Raw genomic sequence first — 20588 nt, forward strand, 5'->3', positions numbered from 1 at the left:
GCTTCTGGGGAGGCAAAGAGGCCTGGAAGGAGGCTCCGTTCAGAGGGGCGCTGGTTCTGAGCCAGGGCTGATGAGGCAGTGGGACCCCTTGGGGTTCCTGCTGGTGGAAGGACACGCTGAGTGGGCTGAGTGAGTGGGCTCGTTTGATGGGCAGAGGGGCTGCTCAGTTGGTGTTGGTTAGGGTGATCGGAAAGATGAAGAGCCCACAGCCCAGACTCCTGAGCCAATACTTTTTAATTAAGGTTGGATTTAGCAAAAATAAAAATAGATATATGGGACATGAGGCGGAATTTGAATTTCAGATAGACGAGTTAACTTCTTAGTGTGAGCGTGTCTTCAAAAGTAAAATTCCTTTGCATTATCTGGAATTCTCTCTTCAACAGCCACTGTTCACCCATGCTCGTGCCTGATGTACCAGGCCTTCCTGAGACCACGCCCACTGTCAGCCCTTCCTCAGAGCCTTCCTCTGGGCAGCATCCCCAAACTCCATCCCAGACCTTCCTACCTTCCTGCCCATCTGGAAGCTCAGAAGCTGGTCCACCACCTAGGCTATGTCTATTGGGAACACTAAGCTAGAGCAGACCTGGCAGCCCATACCTCCTCCGGCTGACCCAACTTCCCGCCCCTACTGGGGTAGATACATGAAGTGCTACCCCAGAGTCTGGACCTCAGTGGGGTGCAGAGCCACAGGCTGTCCTTGCGACCATGTCCTCCTTCGGGTGGCTCTGGGTTTACCAGTTCTGAGAGGCCAGGTCCTTGGCTCAAGCAAGGCCCCTGTTTCACTTGGGTCACCTCTCTCCCACCCATCCAGTTGTCCAAAGGTTCCTCATTAACGTGGAGACCAAACCCAAGGATCTCCATGCTGGACTAACCATGGGGGGTTCTGGTGGAGGATCCAGCCTGGAGCCAGCGTGGGAAAGAGGCCTTCCCTGTGGTGCAACTGGGGAGGTTTCATGAAAGATATGATAAATGGATAAGTGGAGGACTCAGAAACTGGGGTGGAGACATGGCTAGCCTGGAGTCGTAGAATGTAGGGAACATCATTGATACAGTAGGGGCCAGAGGGGGTGAGCAAGGTCCTTCTCCAAGAAAAGTGGGGGAGGAAGCCACAAGATGGAAGGATATGCCTAAGGAGGAGCTGTGGGGTCAAACAGCACCAGGCCTGGGACCTAAACAGCTTCCCTCAGTTGAAGCTGTTATCAATAACTAGGCCTTTGAAGAGATGGTTTAGTACATAGGAGCATTTGTGCACACGCATGAGATCCTGAGTTCAGATCCCAGCGCCTATGTAAAAAAAAGTCAAGTATGTCACATGAGCCTGTAACCCCAGTGCTGGTCGGGGTGGGGGGCAGGAGGGGTGTTGGGTGAAAGTAAAGGATTGCTGGGGTTGTTGGCTATCAGCCTGGCTCCATGATCACTGAGAAACCCAGTCTCAAGGGAATAAGGCAGAGAGTCAGAGAACAGGGCACCCAATATCCTTCTCTGGTTCCAGGACATATGTGCAAGGATATTGCACCTGCACACGTGTGTGCACATACACTACATACACACACAGAGAGAGAAATAATTAGAATAAAAATGATACTATAAATCTAGTAATAACAGTGACCACTTTTTGAGGCCTCATGTAGTAAGACTTAAGTGGATTTTCTTTTACTGAATCTTCCAAACAGTTACTACTATTGTCCCTGCTGTAGATGGAGAAACTAAGGCACAAAGAGGCTGAACAACTTGCCCACAGCCACAGACCTGGCATCTGATCCCAGGCAGCCTGGCCCAGAGCCTGTACACTCCGCAGCCAGTGGGGGGCTAAGTACACGATTACCCAGAAACACACAGAGGACTCCCTGGGAGGATGGAGACATGATTACCCAGAAACACACAGAGGACTCCCTGGGAGGATGGAGACATGATTACCCAGAAACACACAGAGGACTCCCTGGGAGGATGGAGACATGATTACCCAGAAACACACAGAGGACTCCCTGGGAGGATGGAGACATGATTACCCAGAAACACTCAGAGGACCTCCTGGGAGGATGGAGACATGATTACCCAGAAATGTCCAGGAGGATAGCATCCAGCTCTGATTCCCTTTCTGTGGTTCAAGTACATGGTATGTCTGATGTCTACCCCAAGCAGCTGTTTGGGTGCCAGAAACACCTGGGCCCAAACCCCCAAACATGACCTTGTTCAACTGCACAGAGAAAGAGACAATGGATGTGTGAAAGCCAATGGCGTTGTAGGTCCCAGACTCTCCTACTTGTCGATGGGTCCTCAGACAGGTAGGTAACAGCTGCATTTCCAGCGGCAATTTTGGAGCCAATGCCTTGGCACACAAGGCAACAGCGCCCCCTACTGTCCATCCTGGGGGAAGCGCGGTCTCCCACCTGGTCTGAATAGCAACACAGATGCGCTCCCATTGTGGGCAGAATTTGTAGATTTTGAACACACACCCTCAGGCCCACCAGGAAAATCGGGTCCTACACAGTGGGCTAGCAGCTAGATCCCTCAAGCCCAGCGGGCTCTGCTTCAGGGAAAGACACAGAGGTCTTGTCTTGGCTGTGTAGGTTAAGGAGGGGGAAGGGCTGGATTTCTTGACCTTTGGAAAGATGGAAACTTGAAGTCGTCATCAGATGGGACTGGCAAAAGGAAGAATGGCCCCAGAAACAGGCCACAAGGCTGTATCTGTAAGTGCTGAGCAGGGTGCAAGGTGTGATCCAGTCTGGCGTAACCTCCTGGCTCGCAGACCATAGCCTGGCCAATGGAGTTGCACCCAGGACACGCTGCCTTCTGCCCTAGGTAATTCTGGGAGGTAAAAAGGATCCCTTGAGGGTACAGTGGACTCTGGTGTTCCACAACCTGCCCACCACTGTCCCAGGATGAGCCAAGGCCGTGGGCTGCTGGAAGCAGGATAGGCTGAGGCTGCAGGCCGGGAGCTGGGTTAATGTGTCGTCTGGGAGAAGCTGACTGCCTCCATCTCTGCCTTGGCTTCGGCGTCTGAGTAATGCCTTTGCAAACAGAACCACAGGAAGAGGAAGAAACCTGCAAGACAGGCTGGTCAGTGAGAACGGCACCAGAACCAACAACCTCCTATCGTTGGGGGATGAAGGGACAGACCCGGAGGTCACCTTTGTGCAGTTCAAAGGCAACCCTCCCCTCTGGGCAGATATGTCCCCAGATCAGCTTAAATGGAGCTGTGGACTCCGCCATCATCCACCCCTTGACCTAGAGACCCTCGGTGACTAGTCCCCTCCCAGTGCCTGCCACCCTGTGAGCTCCTGCAGCCCTACCATAGAGCGAGTTGAAGATGGTGAAGAGGAAGAGCTGAGGCAGCAGGAAGACACCAAAGGAGAAGAAGGCCAGGGCCCAGGTGGTGCCCAGGAGCACCGTGAGGCCCAGCACCATGACGGTGTCCCGGTAGGCCCAGGAGCTCAGAGCCTTCTTCCGCGCCCGTAACCTGCACAAAATCCGCAGAGCCCAGGCCAGCACCACCAGGTTAAACAGAGATGTGAGGCCACCATAGCCCATGACCAGGACATTGTGTACCATGGGACTGCGTACCCAGCACCTGCAGGACAGGAGGAAAGGTCAGGATTAGCAAGACCTCAAGACCTGCAGGATGCCAAGTGCACCTGAGCCTTGGGGCTGACTCTACCCCTGCCTGGTCTTGCTGTTCCAGGGATTGTAACTTGCCTGATAGTTTATATGCCCAAACCCTGAGCCCATCTGACACCTCCATCCACTTCCTGAGTCTACTTCCCTCATCTTGCTGCCTCACCTTCTCCATGCCAACCTGATCGATGTCTTGTAGATCGCTGATCTAGGCTCTCATTCTAGAAGCTTCCTCTTCCACTCCACCCACCACCGCCACCATCTTGCCACCACCTCTGTGTAATGGGACACACCTCCCTAGATGCTTCCCCACCTAGAGTCAAGCAGTACGTGAAGCACCACCCCACAGTTTGCTGGGTAGATGCTCGAGCATAAAAGAGCTGGGGGGCAGAAGAGCGGTAGGGAGATTCCACAGAGGACACTGAACTTGGGGGTGCCTGCTGGGCCATGACCTGGGCCTAGGCCCTCCAAGAGGCGTTGGACTTTTCCTCTCTAGGACACTTCAAAAGAGGTGCTAATCTTTGCTTCAGTCAGAGCATGCCGCATGGTCAGCATGAGTGATCCCAGGCAATCCTCACAACAGACCAGGAGCGGGCACCTAACCATCTCCATCCCACAGTTAAGACTTCTGCTTAGGAGCATACGCTGGCTGGGGCAAGGGTTGAACTTGAAGCCTCTTGGCCTGGGACCTGAGTCTGGGTTCCTGTCACAGTCATGTATCTAGATATCCCCTCCTGGGGCCCTGATGCTGGAGTCACAATGTCCTTGAACATCATTTGCAAGAGTCATGCACATGGGTGAGCAGCATTATGCATCCTTTGCTTTTGCTGTTACAGAATATTCTAGCACAAGGCTCTACCACTGCTTACTACTCCAGCATCCCTGCTATATGACCAGACTGCGTTTGGAAAGTCATTTTAGTTTAGAGATGCAGACAGATGAAGGAGGGTAGATAAAAGGTAGATAGAAAAGTAGATGACAGGTAGGTAGGTAGGTAGACAGACAGACAGACACTGTGTGGATTAGTATTAATCATCAACAGAACATAGACCCACCTGGAAGGCAGGCCTTTGGACATTATCATACGTTAACTGAGGTGGGAAGACCCTCCCACTGGAATCCCCCCTGCGTCTAAATCATGGCTCTTCACCCCTCAGCCATTACGTCACCTTAGAGAGACCAGGCCCGCACGGGGGCCCCTCTGCCTCACCAGGCACTCACATGGACACATTCTGGAAGCCTGTGCCATTTTCCTGGCTTTTGGAGAAAGAGATCATGTGGGGCCCATACACTGAGCTCTTGATCACCAGAAGCAGCAGCACCAAGAGGGCTGGAAAGCCTGGAGGGCGAGACCCCAAGACAAGCTGGCTCCGGTCCTTGGGCCTGCTGACATGGGGGGGGGTAAGGGGGGAGGGAGGCATGCCACTATGCTGAGCTGCAGCCCCGGAGCTAGCTTAGTGGTCTTGGAAGAGGCTCATTTCCAAGATGGTATCAGTGAGGTTCCAGGGCTGAGTGGCAGCAGTGGTGGTGGCCACCTGGGAGGTGGCAGGGAGCTGACAGGAGGTGGGGGTAGCCGGGGAACTTGAGAGGAACTAGAGACCATAACAAGAGGTTACTGAGGTCATGGAGATGTCCGTGATGCTGCGGTAAAGAATAGTAAGGGGAGGGTGGCGGGGTGCAGTGAAGATGAGGATGGTGATGAGGATGAAGGAGACGGGGTGCTGGAAACGGAAGTAAAGGTAGGTATGGCCAGGGACATGGTGGGGGTGATGGTGGGGAAAGGGGACTGGGGGTGACGGCAGTGCCAAGAGTGGAGGTGATGAAGTCACAATAGTAGAAACGACAGTGTTGGAAACAGATGCAGATCCGGAGGTGAGGACACGCAGGGGCAATGGTGCTGCTGGAGGTAGAGGTGATGAAGTCACAATAGTAGAAACGACAGTGTTGGAAACAGATGCAGATCCGGAGGTGAGGACACGCAGGGGCAATGGTGCTGCTGGGGGTGGAGGTGGCCGTGGAAGTGATGTCATCGATGGAGATGGAGTTAGAGACTGTAGTGAGCACTTAGTATTATTGAAAATGGCGTTGAGGGTTGACAGGGATGGTCACACAGCAGTTGCCGTGACAGGCGGGGGGACTTGGGGTTAGCACCCTGTGCTCTGGAAGATTCAGAGGCAGGTTAGATAGATGTCCCTTACCCCAGCCCAGCACGCAGAGCTTGAGCAAGTATCGGTGGATGTAGACATTGTAGACGCGCCCCAGGAGAAGGTAGAGGTTGAAACCTTCAATGGCTATCCAGGTAAGGCAGCTGAGCAGCGCATAGTGGAGGGTGGCAGCCAGCACCGTGCACACTGACCTGGGCACTGTGGGCAGGGCCATCTGGGAGCTCAGAAGGAAGCTGACATTCAGGAGCAGAACAGAGCCCTGCAGGTTCATGTGGATACGTGTGACGGAGTCACTTTGCTTCCTGCGGGTGGAACATTGCCCAGTCGGCGCCAGGGCCTGGCTCACAGATGCACAATGATGGGGGAATTGAAGCTAATGGGGAACGACCCACTAGCTGCCACGCTGTTAGGATGGCTTAAGTCCTGCGGCCCTTCCCTCTGAATAGCCCCACCTACCCCAGGAAGCTGGGACATGAAGGAAGATGCGCAGCGGAAGTAGGTGGGCTGAGCAGGGCGAGGATTACCTGGAGTGGGCGTACAGTAGTATGGTGAGCAGCGCGGCCACGACAGAGATGCTGCAGCCCACCAAGGAGATGTATTCAAGAGGCACTCGTAGCTCAGCAGGCACTGGATCTCCAGAGACCTGCTATAGGGCAAAAGGGCTGAGGGCCTGAAGCATGGAAATGCCCAGCTCTCTCTGGGCTCTGCCAGAGAAGTCTCCCAGACCTCAGTTCCAAGTCCCTTCCCCACAGCCCAGCCCGGCCCTGCCCTGCATGAAGCCATGGCCTGCACTGTGGCTTTTGTTACCCACAGCCTCCCGAAAGCACACTTATCCCAGTCCATACACACAGCTGGGACAACCGCCAAGCTTGGGTAAGGGAGGCTCTTGAGTCCATTGGTCTAAAAGCCAGCAAGGTATGAGCCTGAAGGTGCTGGCAGCTGTTATTATCCCCTAGGGCATCCTAGCTGAAGGCCAAGCCAGGACAGAGTAAGCAGAGTTGAGGGACAGAGATTGAATCCTGTCTTGGTATGATTTAGCCCCAAGATCAAGTCGTGCCTGAAGCCTACAAATCTTTAAAGGAAAGCAGGTCCCTAAGCTGACTTGTGTGACTCAAGCCTGGGAGGGCTGGGCTGATCTTACTCCTGTACCCACCCACCAGGGGCTCCTGCAGCTCCTGTCCCCCTCACTCGTGGCGAATGGCGGCATACCATGAGAACTGCGAAGTAGGTGAGGTGGTTGCAGCGACAGAGGACCTGAGAGGGTGAAGGCTGCTCTGTATAGCAGCCCTCAGGGCTCCAGGTCCCCCAGCTGTGCTGGCCGGCTCCCTCCTTCCAGAAAACACAGGTCACAGTGTACCCTTCCTGAAATGAGACGCGGGGATCAGTCTAGGGGCACAGGATGAGATCCCATGTGAGGAGCTGGGGCCCAAGAGAGATTCAACTGCACCCCGTCAACATTTTATGGGTGCTGGCTGGGCTTTGACAATCCCAGATGCCAGTCCCACCTTCACCATGAGTTCTCAGTGTCCTGGACAAACGGGCAAGCTTCTCTGAACCTCAGTTTATTCATGTGTAAAATGGACTATACACATCCAAGTCCCAAGGTTGGCAGAAGCAAAAAAGGCCATTCAGCATTTGGGGGAGGGGCAGTGCTGGCTCTTCCTGTGACAGATCTTCTACAAACCACTGTTTGCTACCTCCTCCCACACCAGTCATGGGAAACTCATTGGCAGCCAAGCCTTACAATGGGCATTAGGGGTGCGACACAGACACACTATGGAAAACAGAAGAGGAGGGACAGAGGGAAGGGAGGCCTTAGGGGTACAGGGATTGAATGGAAGTGGAACTGGACACTCATTCCAAAGGCAAAGGTCTTGAAGGTAAAAGGGAAGGTTGCTGTGAAGTTGGCAATGCCAGCCTTCCTGCCCAGACTGAGGCAGGTGGAGCCAGAAAATAGCACTTTGGTTCTTCACAGGGAGGCAGGCAGACAGGGACCCAGAAGCAGCAGCAGCAGCAGCAGCAGCAGCAGCAGCAGCAGCAGCAGCAGCAGCAGTAGCAGCAAGAGGAAGAGGAGGAGGAGGAGGACTTGTGCCTCCCGGCTACACTTTCCTGTTCCAGCATCAGCACCAGCGCTACCCCCACCCCATGTGACCCAGCCTAGCAAATCCACGTATCTCTCCTCCTGGACACCGCCTGGTTCAGCCATAGACACACGATTCAGTCAAACCTTTTGGAGCCCTGGTTTGCACTGGTGGAGAAGAACCTTCCTAGAAGAACAGATGTGAACCCGATATCTTCAGCATCCATCCCATCTTACCATAGGAACAAAAGCCAAGGCGGGAAAACATGGCTGAGACCAGAGAAGACTGAGCTTTAACAGTATTATGTCCATGCCTGGATCTAGCCATACCTGAAGGTGGACATTCCATTGATAGGGATGTATACATCCCCTTTAGTGCTTAAGCTGACTCTCTAGTGCTAGCAACTGAAAGCAAATCACGACAAAATTCTTCCTCGTTTCTTTACAGAAAATTTCAAAGAACAGATTTAAAGTTGTTTCCCATATGGTGCCACATTTTCAGTTTGGTCAAACCGGGGCTGACGGGAAAGCTTCAGAGGCTGGGCCCAACAGTACCAGACTTCGGTTGTGCCAGAAGCTGATGTTGACAGGATTCTGAAGGTTTTTCACAGCCCTGTGATCCAGCTGGGCCCCCAGGACATAGTTATTGAGCAGGGATGAGTTACTGTCATCCTGGAAAGGCAGTAGAAGAAGGGTTAAGTGGGGGGGGATCAGAGAGATCCTGCGTGAGATCAGAATTCTCATCCCAGTCCTCTTCCCTTCCGTGTGTCTCCCGTCTCAGCACAGACATTGATATACCAAGGTCTTGGGTCTCAGACTGCAAGCCTACCTCTCTGGGAGGGTGACTATAGATTATGTTTGAAAAGACCTCAGATTGCCTTAAGTCAAGCCTCTGGGCAGGCTAGTGAGGGATTTTCTGGAATAGGTTAGGCCTGTGCACTCCTGCCCACCACGATGGACTCCATCCTCAAAACCCATTCTTCTTTCCTTAAGTAGCTTTTGTCTCTCTCTAAAGCAGGTAGGGAAAGCGGGTCCCAGAATGGCAGTGACCGCCTACAGTTGCACAGTGACGGGCCAACCTGTGACACAGAGGCGTCCTTGGTCACCTTCTGCTGACCTGGAAGAGCTGTGCCGCCGTGAAGAAGTAGATGCAGATGAGTCGGAGCCCAGCAGGCTGGGAGGCCACACAGGCATCCTTGGTCAGCTCAGCAGGAAATTGCATGCCATGTGGGGCCCAGGCCTGTGGATGGCAGCAGATGGGCTGAGGCCGATTGATCAGAGACCACAGATCCAGTCCCAACACCTTTGGGCTCCCGCCCCATTAAACATTTCCAGACCTCACCTGAGCCCCACTTTTCGATAGCACCCTCTCCTCCCAGACCTCCCCACCCATCTTCACTCCCTAAGAACAGAACCACCCCAGCACCAACCAAGCATCTGGCCCCGTGAACACCAGAGTCCTACCAGCCCCAGGGACCGGCCCTCCACCTGCCTCCAAGCAAAATCAGGATGAAGAGCCTGACCATGGGGGGTCCTGGGGTACCTCCTCTTTCTGCTCTCCAGACAGCAAAGCAGAAGGGGCAACTCCCAGCAGATCAGGACAGAGCATGAACAGGGGACTGGGGACCAGCAGTGGGGGAAGATCTTGACCGTAAGCCCCTGCAGGCCTTCCCTGGCTGCCTCTGACCTGGGGGACATTTGGCAGGGTGGTACTAGACAGGGAAAGGCCAGGAAAGCTGCAACCCAACTTGAAGACCAGAGACTGGATGGCGTTCGTCTGCAGCGTCAGGTTGTGCCCGCAGAAGCTGGCGTTGAGCAACATCTGCTCCAGGTGATGGATATGCCTGGGACTGGGTGGTCATGGGGGAGGAGCTGGAGACAGCCTGGGGGTGGGGCCTTCCAACCCCACCCAGCCCTCCCACCATTGCATCTCTCCTCCCTGCCCGCAACCTGCCCTGTGTAACCCATGTCCCCAGGCCAAGTCTTAAAGTCCCTACCTAGGAAATGCAAGGACCTATTGACGGGTAACACTTCATCAAGGGGCCTCAATAAACTCTGGAAGGGCTGAGGCGAGCCTTTGCTAAAACTCCAGGCCCTGGTACCAGGCACACAGCGAGTGGGTACTCACACAGTGGGTACTCAGTCACCGCTAGCTGAATATGTGTATGGCTGACTCACTTCACTCTGGAAGACGAGGTCCGGCCTCTGGGCCGCTCCAGGTGCGTCATCAAGGTCAGTAGCTCTGATATTGTTTCTGTGGATAGTGGGACTCAGGCCTTGAGCCAGCTTCTCGGCACTCCGCCCCCGGGAGGTCATCACCTACCTGCTGGGATACTTTGAGCAGCCAGGAGGCACAGGCAGACGAAAAGGGACACGTGTACATCCATGTCCTCTGCTGGGATCCTCGTGGTCTTGGAGAGGGGAGACCACAGTCAGTACCTCTACCTTCTAGATATTTCTATAAATACTCCCCCCCTTGGCTTTCTTCTTTTCTTCTTCTCCTTTTCCTCCTCCTCCTTCTCCTTTTTCTTCTTTGTTTTTGTTGCTGTTGTTGAGATAGGATCTTCTGTAGCCCAGGCTGGCCTCAAACGTGCTATGTAGCTGAGAGAGATGGCATAGCTCATCCCAGTACCCAACAGTACTGAGGATCACACACAGGCCCCATGCATGCCAGCCAAGCACTCTGCCAACCAAACTACATCTCTAACCCAGGACCGTTAGCTTCTTCGCTGCTTCTCCAACTTCTGTATTTCCGGGACGGAAACCCAGGCTGAGGACAAAGACTCTGTCTTTGCTTGAGAATTGCTAAAGCCAAGTGTCTCTGACTCCAGAAAGTTTGACCCACTGAGTATAGCTACCATTAGCTGCTCAGCCTGAGAGTCTCCCTGGGGGTTCCCCAGCCTCAGTGGGTGGGGGCAGGGTACTGCTAAAAGCAAGCAAGGCATAATCCTGACCCATCCTGTCACTAACTGTACTAATACAAAATGTCTTCCCACATCCTTCCCCAAGTTTCTCTCCATGTTGGCGAACCTTGCCGAGTGAGTCCAAGGCTCTGGTTCAATCCCCAGCACCTTAGGAAAAGAGGGGAATAGATGAATGAACTTCTACCTAAATAGAGTAAGAGTATGTCTACCCCAAAAACCCTTCCAAAAGGAGACTAAATAGATTAAGATAAGCTCAAAGCAAAGGGCATGATGATGCATATCTTTAATCCCAGTACTCGGAGGCAGAGGCAGGCAAATCTCTGAGTTCGAGGCCAGCCTGGTCTATAAAGAGTTCCAGGACGATCAGGGCTACACAAAGAAACCCTTGTCTGGAGAAACAAAGAAAGATAAGCACAAAGCTACAAGACAGAAAATGGGGAGGATGATGCCAGCTGAAACTTTCTAGTGACCCCGAGCAAGTGGCTGCCTGGGAAATCAATTTGTCCATTTTAATCTATTATGGCAATGGGCAGAGGAGGGGCTCATGGGAGAGATATGGGAGCAAGGAGACATCAGCTAGTTCAAGGCTCATGGCCTTGGAGGCCCTTGAGAATGGGAGGCATCAGGGGCCTCTGAAGAGGGGCATGGAAGATGAGGCTACACATGAGGATTTAGTCAGGGAGACAGCCCAGTGGGTGGGGAGGAGATAGCCTAGTGGGTAAGCCCTTGCCACAGTAACAAGAGGACTGAGTTTGGATCCCCAAAACCCATGTAAATACTGGGTGAGCAAAGTGATCATCTGTTATTCCAGCTTCAAAAGACAGGGAATCCCCAGAGCATGCTGCCTAGATTAACCACATTGGTTAGCTCTGGGTTTGATTGAGAGCCCCTGCCTCATTGAATATGGATAGGAGGGAGGAAAGGAGGATAGATAGATGATAGATAGATGAATAGATAGATAGATAGATAGATAGATAGATAGATAGATAGATAGATAGATAGATAGATAGATAGATGAATAAATGTAAAAGTAAATTTGCTTTTTGATACACGGTCTCACTATGTAGCTCTGGTTATCCTGGAACTCATGGTGTAGACCAGGCTGGCCTCAAACTCGCAGAGAGTCCCCTGCCACAGAAATGCTGGGATTAAAGGCGTGGTTACCATGCCTGCCTTCATCACTTTTTTAGTGATTTGGTAACATTATTCATTTAAGCCAAGAATCCATTTGATATAAAAATCTTTTCTTAAAAGATTTATTTATGAATGGATAAAGAAGATGTGGTACATTTACACAATGAAGTACTACATGGCAAGGAAAAATAACGACATCTTGAAATTTATGGGCAAATGGATGGATCTAGAAAACATCATATTGGGTGAGGTAACCCAGACTCAGAAAGACAAACATCATGTACTCTCTCATAAGTGGCATTTAGACATAAAGCAAAGAAAAATCAGCCTACAATTCACAATCCCAGAGAACCTAGACAACAAAGAGGACACTAAGAGAGACACACATGGATCTAATCTACATGGGAAGTAGAAAAAGACAAGATCTCCTGAGTAAATTGGGAGCAGGGGGACCTTGGGAGAGAGTAGAAGTGGGGAGGGGAGAGAAAGGAAGGGGAGCAGAGAAAAAATATATAGCTCAATAAAAACAATTTTTTAAAAAAGATTTATTTATTAATTATGTATACAGTATCTGCCTGCATGTATCCTTGCAGACCAGAAGAGGGCACCAGATCTTATTATAGACAGTTGTGAGCTACCCATGTGGTTTCTGGGAATTGAACTCAGGACCTCTGAAAGAATAGTCAGTGTTCTTAACCTCTTAACCATCTCTCCAGCCCTGACATAAAAATCTTGAAAGAAGAATAAAATAATACAGCAAAAATTCCACGTGTCTGAATGGCCTGAAGAATTTTGCTTGGTCCTTTTGCCAAGCAAACGGGATGAAGACAGCAGCCATGACTGGTAGCCACCCGTGCTGCTTCCTGCTTTTGACACATCACAGCATCAGACCTTGATGCTTCCCAAACTGTATATCTGCGTTGTGACTTCATTCAGAAGAATGCAAACATGAGCCCCAAAGGATGAAAATTCGGAAAGAACAAACAGTTTAGCAAAACTAAGCAAAGCAATCCTTCACGCCGTTGTACACAGCGTGCACGGGCTATTTCTGGGATCGTCTGTTTAGAATGCGCCTAACCTGATCAGTGGGACTTACTTTTCACTAAATCACTTCAGGAATTAATTAAAGCTATTAAGGAAAGAATTTTTTTTAAAAAAAAAAAAATAGGGCCAGTGAGATGCTCAGACAGTAAGAGCGTTGGCTGCGTGATAAACATCATGACCAAAAGCATCTGGCTGGGGGCATTTCAGCTTACAGCTCACATTCCACCGTGAAGGGAAGTCAGGGCAGGGGCTAGAGCAGAATCCATGAAGGAACATGCCTACTGACTTGCTCCTCGTGACTTTCCCAGCCTGCTTTCCCATAGAACCCAGGACCACCTGCGCCCCCCCCCCACGGGGGCACCACCCACACTGGTCCTCCCCTCCCATCGTTAGTCAAGACAATGCCCCCAGGGCAGTGTGATGGAGACAATTCTTCAACAGGCATTTCCTCTTCCTAAAACGCTTCTAACTTATGTCACATTGACAGCAAAGCAAAACAAAACAAACAAACAAAAAAAAAAAAAAAACCGACTACACCGCATTTTGCGCAGGCCTGACTACCTGAATTCCTTCTGCAGAGTGCATGGTGGAAGAAAGCCCGCTCCCAAAGGTTGTGCCTTGACCTCACATACATGCTGTGGAGGAGTATGAACGCGAGCTCTCGCGTGCATACACAAACACACACACACACACACAAAATAAATAAATAATTAAAAAATAAAGCCACGCACATGCCCACGTGTGTACACACTTTTTGTACAACATGATAATTAAGTAATAATGTGCTGGCTAGAGTCATTTGGGAAGAAGGAAACTCAACTGAGAAAATCATCCTGCCAGACTGACCTGCGTGGCGTTTCCTTTGCTGATGGATGTGAGAGTTTCCAGCTCACTGTGGGAGGTGCCACCCCAGGACTGGTGGTCCTAGGTGCTATAGGAAAGCAGGCTAAGGGCTGGAGATACAGCTCAGCAGTTAAGAGTACCGAGTGTTCTTCCAGAGGACCTGGGTGGGTTCAATTCCCAGGACCCCCATGGTGGCTAACAACCATCTGTAATTTCAGTTCGAGGGGACCTAACCCCCTCTTCTGGCCTCCCTCAGCATCGGGCACATACAAGGTGAATAAATACACAGGTGAGCAAAGCATCAATACACACAATTTTTTTAAGCTTAAAAAGAAAGAAAGAAATCAGGCTGAGCAAGCCATGAAGAACAAGCCAGAAAGAAACATTTCTCCATGGCCTCTGTTTCAGTTCCTACTTCCTGGTTCCTGTCTTGAGACCCTGCCCTAATTTCCTTTCATGATAGACTGTGAACTGTAAGCTGAAATAAACCCTTTCCTCCTCAGGTTGCTTTTGGTCATGAGGTTTTGTCACAGCAACAGAAACCCAAAGACAATAAATAAAATAAATTCTAGCCGGGCGGTGGTGGCGCACGCCTTTAATTCCAGCCCTAGGGAGGCAGAGACAGGCGGATGGATCTCTGTGAGTTCGAGGCCAGCTTGGGCTACAAGAGCTAGTTCCAGGGCAGGCAGGCACCAAAGCTACAGAGAAACCCTGTCTCGAAAAACCAGATAAATAAATAAATAAATTCTAAAGATTACAAAAATAAAAAGAACCGCAGAATATTGCTCAGTGGTGGAACATTTGCCTAGCATATGTGAGGCCTTGGATTCAATATTCAGTACCACAAAAAGAAAAAAAAAAGGGAAAGAAAGGAAGGAGGAGGAAAGGAAGGAAGGAGGAAAGGAAGGAAGGAGGAAAGGAAGGAAGAGGAAAGGAAGGAGGAGGAAAGGAAGGAGGAGGAAAGGAAGGAAGGAGGAAGGAGTTAGTTAGCTTGCAGACGAAAAGATAGCCGCACAGTTAAGACTGTTTGCCTTACAATCATGAGGCCTGAGATCCAGATCCCAGCTCCCATGTAACAAGCCACTGTTCCCCACAAGCACCTGTACCCCAGTGCCAAGTGGAGAGAAGCAGGGAGATGTCTGGGATTTGCTGGTTTCCAGCCTAACCGAGGCATAAACATCAGGTTCACGAGGCTCTACCTAAGAGGAACAGTTACAGAGGATGTAGGATGCCCCACATCGTTTTTGGCCTCTGTGTGCATGCATAGGCAAACTCTTACACACAGAAACAAATGAAAATATCTCATAAAAATAATAGGCTCCTGCAAGATGGCTCAGTGGGTAAGGGCACTTGCCACAAAAGCCTGGTGACATGAATTCGGTGCCTGCCACCCAAGTAAAGGTTGGAGAGAACAAAATCCATGATGTTGTCCTTTGACATCAACATTTCAATAGCGTGTGTGCACCCCGCTCACACACACGACGTACAACTGTAACACAGCCATGCCGTAAGAACTCAGCAATTCAGAGAAGTATATTTCTTTATAAATCTATATACTGGCCAGGTGTGGTGGCACATGCCATTAATCCCATCACTTGAGGCAGAAGTAGGTGAATCTCTTTGAGTTCGGGGACAGCCTGGTCTACCTAGTGAGTCCTGTATCAACCAAAGACAAAATAAAACAAAACAAACAAACCAAAAAAAAACAAGAAACTATATACTTAGATATATCTCAAAGGAATTCAACTGAGTAAACAAAAAAAATCTCAAAATGTTAAGACTTGTGTTGTGACTAGCAGAACATGCTTGAAATGATAATTACAGAGACGCAGATGAGATCAGTGGTTGCCACGGGCAAGGGAGGGCTCCTGTGCATCTAGGACCCATGTGGGGATGGAGCAGTTTGTGCTGTGACTGTGTTTGTTGACTGCTCCGGGACTTTACAGTTGATAAACTGCCTAGAACTTGATCCCCACCCACACTGTACTGGTGTGCAAGCAAACACATACCGAGCTAGTGATCTCTGAGAATCACACTAATGTGAATTTCTTGAGCTAGTGATTACACTATGTATCCTTATAGGAGAAAACTGGGTGAAGAACACACAGAATTTTTCTGCATGATTCTTTTTTTTTTTTTTTTTGCAAGCACCTGTGGATTTGAAACTTCTCCCAAAATTAACATTTAAAAAAGGAGAACCAGAAACGTAGCTCAGTGGTAACTGCTTAGCAACCACGGGGCTTAGGTTTGATGACCAGTGTTGAGAGAGTACAATGAATTAAATTTTTTCTTTTGAAAGTTAAAAATGCACAACACAGCATTTTGAGTGAAAGAGATTCTGAAAGTGACACACACCGGGGCCAAGGTGTGGTTCCATGGCAGAGCACTGTCCTAGTACACACAAAGCCCTGGGGATTGTCAGCACTAAAGGAGAAAAATAATGCTTTACGGTTGCAAACACCAGAGCCTGGAGAGACAGTTCAAGCGGTTAAGAGCGCTGGCTGCAGTTCCAGAGGACACATGGCAGCTCACGAACACCTGAACTCTGGTCCCAAGGGATCCAGCACCCTCTTCTGACCCTCCCTAGACACCAGGCTCACAGTAGTGCATAGTCATATATACAGGCAAAACATCCATACATATAAAAAGATTTTAAGGTTGTAAAACAATGTAATTCCATCCGTGCAAAAGCAAGCTGCCTTTCTTTTTTTTTTTTTTTTTTTTTTTTTTTTTTTTGGTTTTTCGAGACAGGGTTTCTCTGTAGCTTTTGGAGCCTGTCCTGGAACTAGCTCTTGTAGACCAGGCTGGCCTCGAACTCACAGAGATCCGCCTGTCTCTGCCTCCCGAGTGCTGGGATTAAAGGCGTGCGCCACCGCCGCCCGGCGCAAGCTGCCTTTCTTACATGTGCAAAAGCGGAAGGTGTACATCTGTGTAGGAATGACACCGCTTCTCTCTGCCGCCCTCGTCTGGGCTCCTCAGACTTACCCATATGCTATGCTTGCACGTCTCTGTTTGTAGTTACTTCCCTGACAGCTTAGACATTCACATCTTTCAAATATAAACAGCAAGTAAAGAAATAACCACAAAAAGCTGTAAAGTACAAAGCAGTCCTCCATTTTACAGGCCCAGCTACTCCATGGCCTGCGGGAGACTCCCTTTCTTGGAGTCTGCTCAAGCTAGCTTCTGATGTTTTTTTAAACAAATATAGACAGACGAGACTTCTGCCATCAACTATACAAAGTGGCGCCTGGGCCGTACTAGTCTGCCTTCCGCTCTCTCTCTCTTGAAAACACATCTGGGAGCGTCTGCTACAGCTGTATCCAGGGAAGCCACCTCTCCAACTGCATGTGCTAATGCTATCTTAGGGATGAGTCAGGATTTAGCTCACAGCCCTCTGTGACTAACATTTAACGGGGCAGGATTCTAAACTCTCTGGCCGGTTCTAGTCTTTTGCCCTTACAAACAAGCAGCCAGGCTAGGAAGTTGTTCAGTGATAGAGCACTTGTTGAGCACAACCAGGCCCTGGGTCCCATCCCCAGTGCTGCCAGAAACAAAAAAGAATTGTCACTGTGTGTGTGTCATCCCAACGTGTGCAGGTTCACCATTTGCACACTGCGGTACAATGTACCTATCGCTTTATAGGAAGTTTCTATAACAGGAAAATCAGCCCCTGTCTGTTACATGAACACAAATAGTTTCTAGTCTGACATTTATTTTTTTAACATCACATGGCTCTTTATTTTGTGATGTAAAAGCATCATTTTTAATCTTTTGATTTGTTTTGGTTTGGGTTTTGAGGCAGGGTCACACACTGCATAGCTAGCCTCAAACTCACTTTGTAGCTAAGGCTGGTCTCAGTCCTAGTATCCTCCTGCCTCCACTTCCCAAGTTCTGAGATCACAGGCATGCACCCCTACATCTGGTTTTCTGTGGTGCGGGAGATCGAACCTAGGCTTTGTAAAATGTTAGGCAAAGCACTCTACAAACTGAACTACATTCCTTGCCCACAGTTTTTCCCTAATACTATATTAATATATCAGCCAGTTTTAAGAGAGGAATTGAGCTAGGTTGCTAGATGACACGATTCACTTACCTTCCTGAGATCTCAGAGAAGGGATGCAGGGCAAGCTTTGGGACGACTGAGGAGGCTTTGGAAGGGACAACGTGAGCTGTTTCCAGTGAGACAGCCAGGACCTGGTAGTGCAGAAGACCTCAGCTGACAGAACTATTAGCGGAGAAACTGAAACTCAGTGGGCAGAAGTATTCGACCTCGAGGGGCTGGGCCCTGAGGCTTGGTATGCAGGCCTTAGCTATGCCACTCCCAAGCAGACACAGAGAGAGGAGCAGCCTGACTCCACGTATGACTATAAAAATCAAGGCCAGAGCAGAAGTCCCCCCTTCCAAACAGACAGAAGTTGTGGTTTCTACCTCACTCCCAGGGTAAACCACTATCTTTACTGTAACCTCCAGGTACCTTTCCTGTCCCTGCTGAGTAGGACCCATGCACCACCACCCTGTAACCCATCACTTGATGCCCCCTGAGAAACAGGAATCCATTTCCTGACTTTCCAGATGGTTCCAAAAGACTGCAAGACAACACACGCCATGAAAGCAAAGGGTTTGCTTGGGGTTCTACAGAAGCCTGGTACCTAAGATAGGACCCAAACCTGGGCTCCAGGCTCTAAGCCAGCACCAGCACCAGCTTCCCAAAGGTGGCTGGAGAGTCAAGTGGAAGTAGGCAAGACCTATTTTAGGTCAACGGGGAGATTAAGATATCTGTGAACAAAGGAAAGAGCTTAGAAAGCTCTGGATTTAATAAGCAGCTCCACTATCCAGTGCCCAGGCTGTATGACACTGAGTTAAGAACTTGGGCTCAGCCAGGCGGTGGTGGCACATGCATCTTTAATCCCAGCACTCAGGAGGCAGAGGCAGGTAGCTCTCTGTGAGTTCGAGGTCAGCCTGGTCTACAAGAGCTAGTTCCAGGACAGGCTTCAAAACTACAGAGAAATCATATCTCAAAAAACCAAAAAAAAAAAAAAAAAAAAAAAAAACCAAAACATAAAACTTGGCCTCAATGACCCTCTAAGCTCCAAGTTTCTCATGTGTAAAATGTGGCCAAAGAGACCTACTTCCCCAGAAGAACTCAAATAACCCCTTCCAGAATCCTTACTTGTGGGAATCAGGCCCTGCCTTAGGTCTGGTTCCCTAACTAAAGGCCTTGGGCAGGAAGGCATCTGTGCCTGAGGCTTGGGAGCCCCTGTTTCCTCCCCAGAACAGATCATGTACCCCACCAGCAGCACCAGGGCATGCCCAGCACAATGTTCCTATATACATGCTCCCTCAAACCCCTGCCAACCACAGGAGGGGACCCTGATTCTGGCTTCCTCTAGCTGCCTCTGGCCTGGGTGAGAAATGCACCAGTGTGGATCTGCAAACCACAACCCACAGAGATGCCACTATGAGCCTGTGTCACAGCTGGGCAAGGAAAGCCACAGCAAGACACCAAGGAGTCTACTTTCTGTGAGTCACTGCGTCCAGGCTGCTCAGGAACTTCAGCAGTTCCCATTCCCCGGACACAGGCTCTGCGCTAAGCCCAAAGCAGAGCATCTGACGATCCACACTCTGTCACCTAAGACCCACGTTACAGGGCTTTATAGATGAGAAACTGGGGTCCCAGAAAGCAAGGCCCCAAAACAGCCATGCCTCGACTTCAGCAGCTACTTCCGAAAGCAGGGGTTTCTTTAGAATTGGAAGGAGGCGGATCCCTAGGTCAAGACGCCTGGGATGTCCCGAAGCTTGTACACCTGGGAAGGGGCTCGTGGGGTCTGCGGATGGGGACCAACTGGTGGGAGGGTGGAGGGGTCTAGGACTAACCTGTGGCAGCTGCTGCAGTCACGTCCTCAGAGCTGTCTTGATTCAGCCTTCCAGCGTTTGCAGGGAGAAAAGGAAGTTGTGGGGAGCAGAGAGCTGTGACTTCTCAGTTCACCTCAGCTCCTTGTCCCCTCGCTTCTCTGGTCTCACTTCACCCTATGCTCACCACGCCTCACTTCTTCTTTCGTGGTAGCAGCCTCTGTTTCCTCTGAGCTGTTGGCCAAACCAAAGTCTACCCTTGAGCTCACTCTGGGGCCCCTCCCGTACTTCCTGGGAGGGGGGTAGGGTAGGAGTGGGCTGGAACTCCAAAGGTGTGCCAGGAAGGGCAGTGTGGTAACGTGGAGGGTTCGAGATGCTGGCTGGCAGCTCCGCAACCTTGGGCAAGCTATGGATCCTCCCTGAGTCTCAGTTTCCCCATTTATAGAAAGGGGGAAATGGCCACTAAGTACATGACAACCCGTGGATCGATCCAGAGATCTGAGGCTGGGAAATGCTGGGTTCAAGTTCCAAGCCTCCCATGGGCTAGGAGAGTGGGGGTAATGTCTTTAAACTGACTGAGCTTCAATATCCCCTCTGTAAGATGGAGGTGCTGGTAGTAATATCTTGGGGTGGGGACATATCAACAATAAGACCGACAAGTGTTACAGGTGCTGAGATGATCACCTAGAGAGGATAAGGACCCAGCTCCAGGTAGCCCAGGGCAGAGCTCAGAAAGTATAGCCAGAGCAGCAGGGGAAGTGAAGCTGATCAGTCTTTAGCCAGAACTCCCACAATCCTACCCTATAACACCAGCCTCGCTCTCTACAGAGCCCTAAAGAGAATGAGGAAGTGATTCAGGGATGGGGAGTAGAGATGCTGGCCCTTGCCCAGTCTATCCAAATCCCTGGGGAAACCATGACCCAACAACATGCC

At 50.4% G+C, this 20588-nt stretch overlaps 1 protein-coding gene across 2 annotated transcripts; it reads right to left on the bottom strand.

The window, feature by feature from the left end:
• Positions 1–280: 280 nt before the first annotated feature.
• On the bottom strand, positions 281–19797 carry Adgrg5 (adhesion G protein-coupled receptor G5). Of its 2 annotated transcripts, none has more exons than XM_038312789.1 (13): positions 19680–19797; positions 17899–17999; positions 10184–10271; positions 10039–10114; positions 9404–9710; positions 8978–9100; positions 8416–8532; positions 6990–7142; positions 6305–6426; positions 5814–6082; positions 4837–4954; positions 3294–3571; positions 281–3045 (listed from the first exon to the last, which is right to left on the bottom strand). In XM_038312789.1, exons 3-13 carry the CDS (start codon positions 10245–10247, stop codon positions 2945–2947), a joined length of 1728 nt encoding a protein of 575 aa, XP_038168717.1. In that variant the 5' UTR covers positions 10248–10271; positions 17899–17999; positions 19680–19797; the 3' UTR covers positions 281–2944. The 2 variants fall into 2 exon arrangements, with proteins under 2 accessions (XP_038168717.1, XP_038168718.1); XM_038312790.1 differs by having other exon boundaries at positions 9548–9710; positions 17899–18030; positions 19680–19742.
• Between the last annotated feature and the right edge of the window lie 791 nt (positions 19798–20588).

Source organism: Arvicola amphibius, chromosome 15 (genome assembly GCF_903992535.2).
Source record: "Arvicola amphibius chromosome 15, mArvAmp1.2, whole genome shotgun sequence".
NCBI lineage: Eukaryota > Metazoa > Chordata > Mammalia > Rodentia > Cricetidae > Arvicola > Arvicola amphibius.

Excerpts from the sequence above, each read along its gene's own strand:
- Adgrg5 (XM_038312789.1), bottom strand. The coding sequence starts at position 10,247 with ATGGATGTACACGTGTCCCTTTTCGTCTGCCTGTGCCTCCTGGCTGCT. Across the intron at positions 9,101-9,403 it reads CTGGAGAGCAGAAAGAGGAG|GCCTGGGCCCCACATGGCAT; the intron begins GTACCCCAGGAC and ends TGCCATCCACAG. Across the intron at positions 7,143-8,415 it reads TCTGGCACAACCGAAGTCTG|GAAGGGTACACTGTGACCTG; the intron begins GTACTGTTGGGC and ends GTCTCATTTCAG.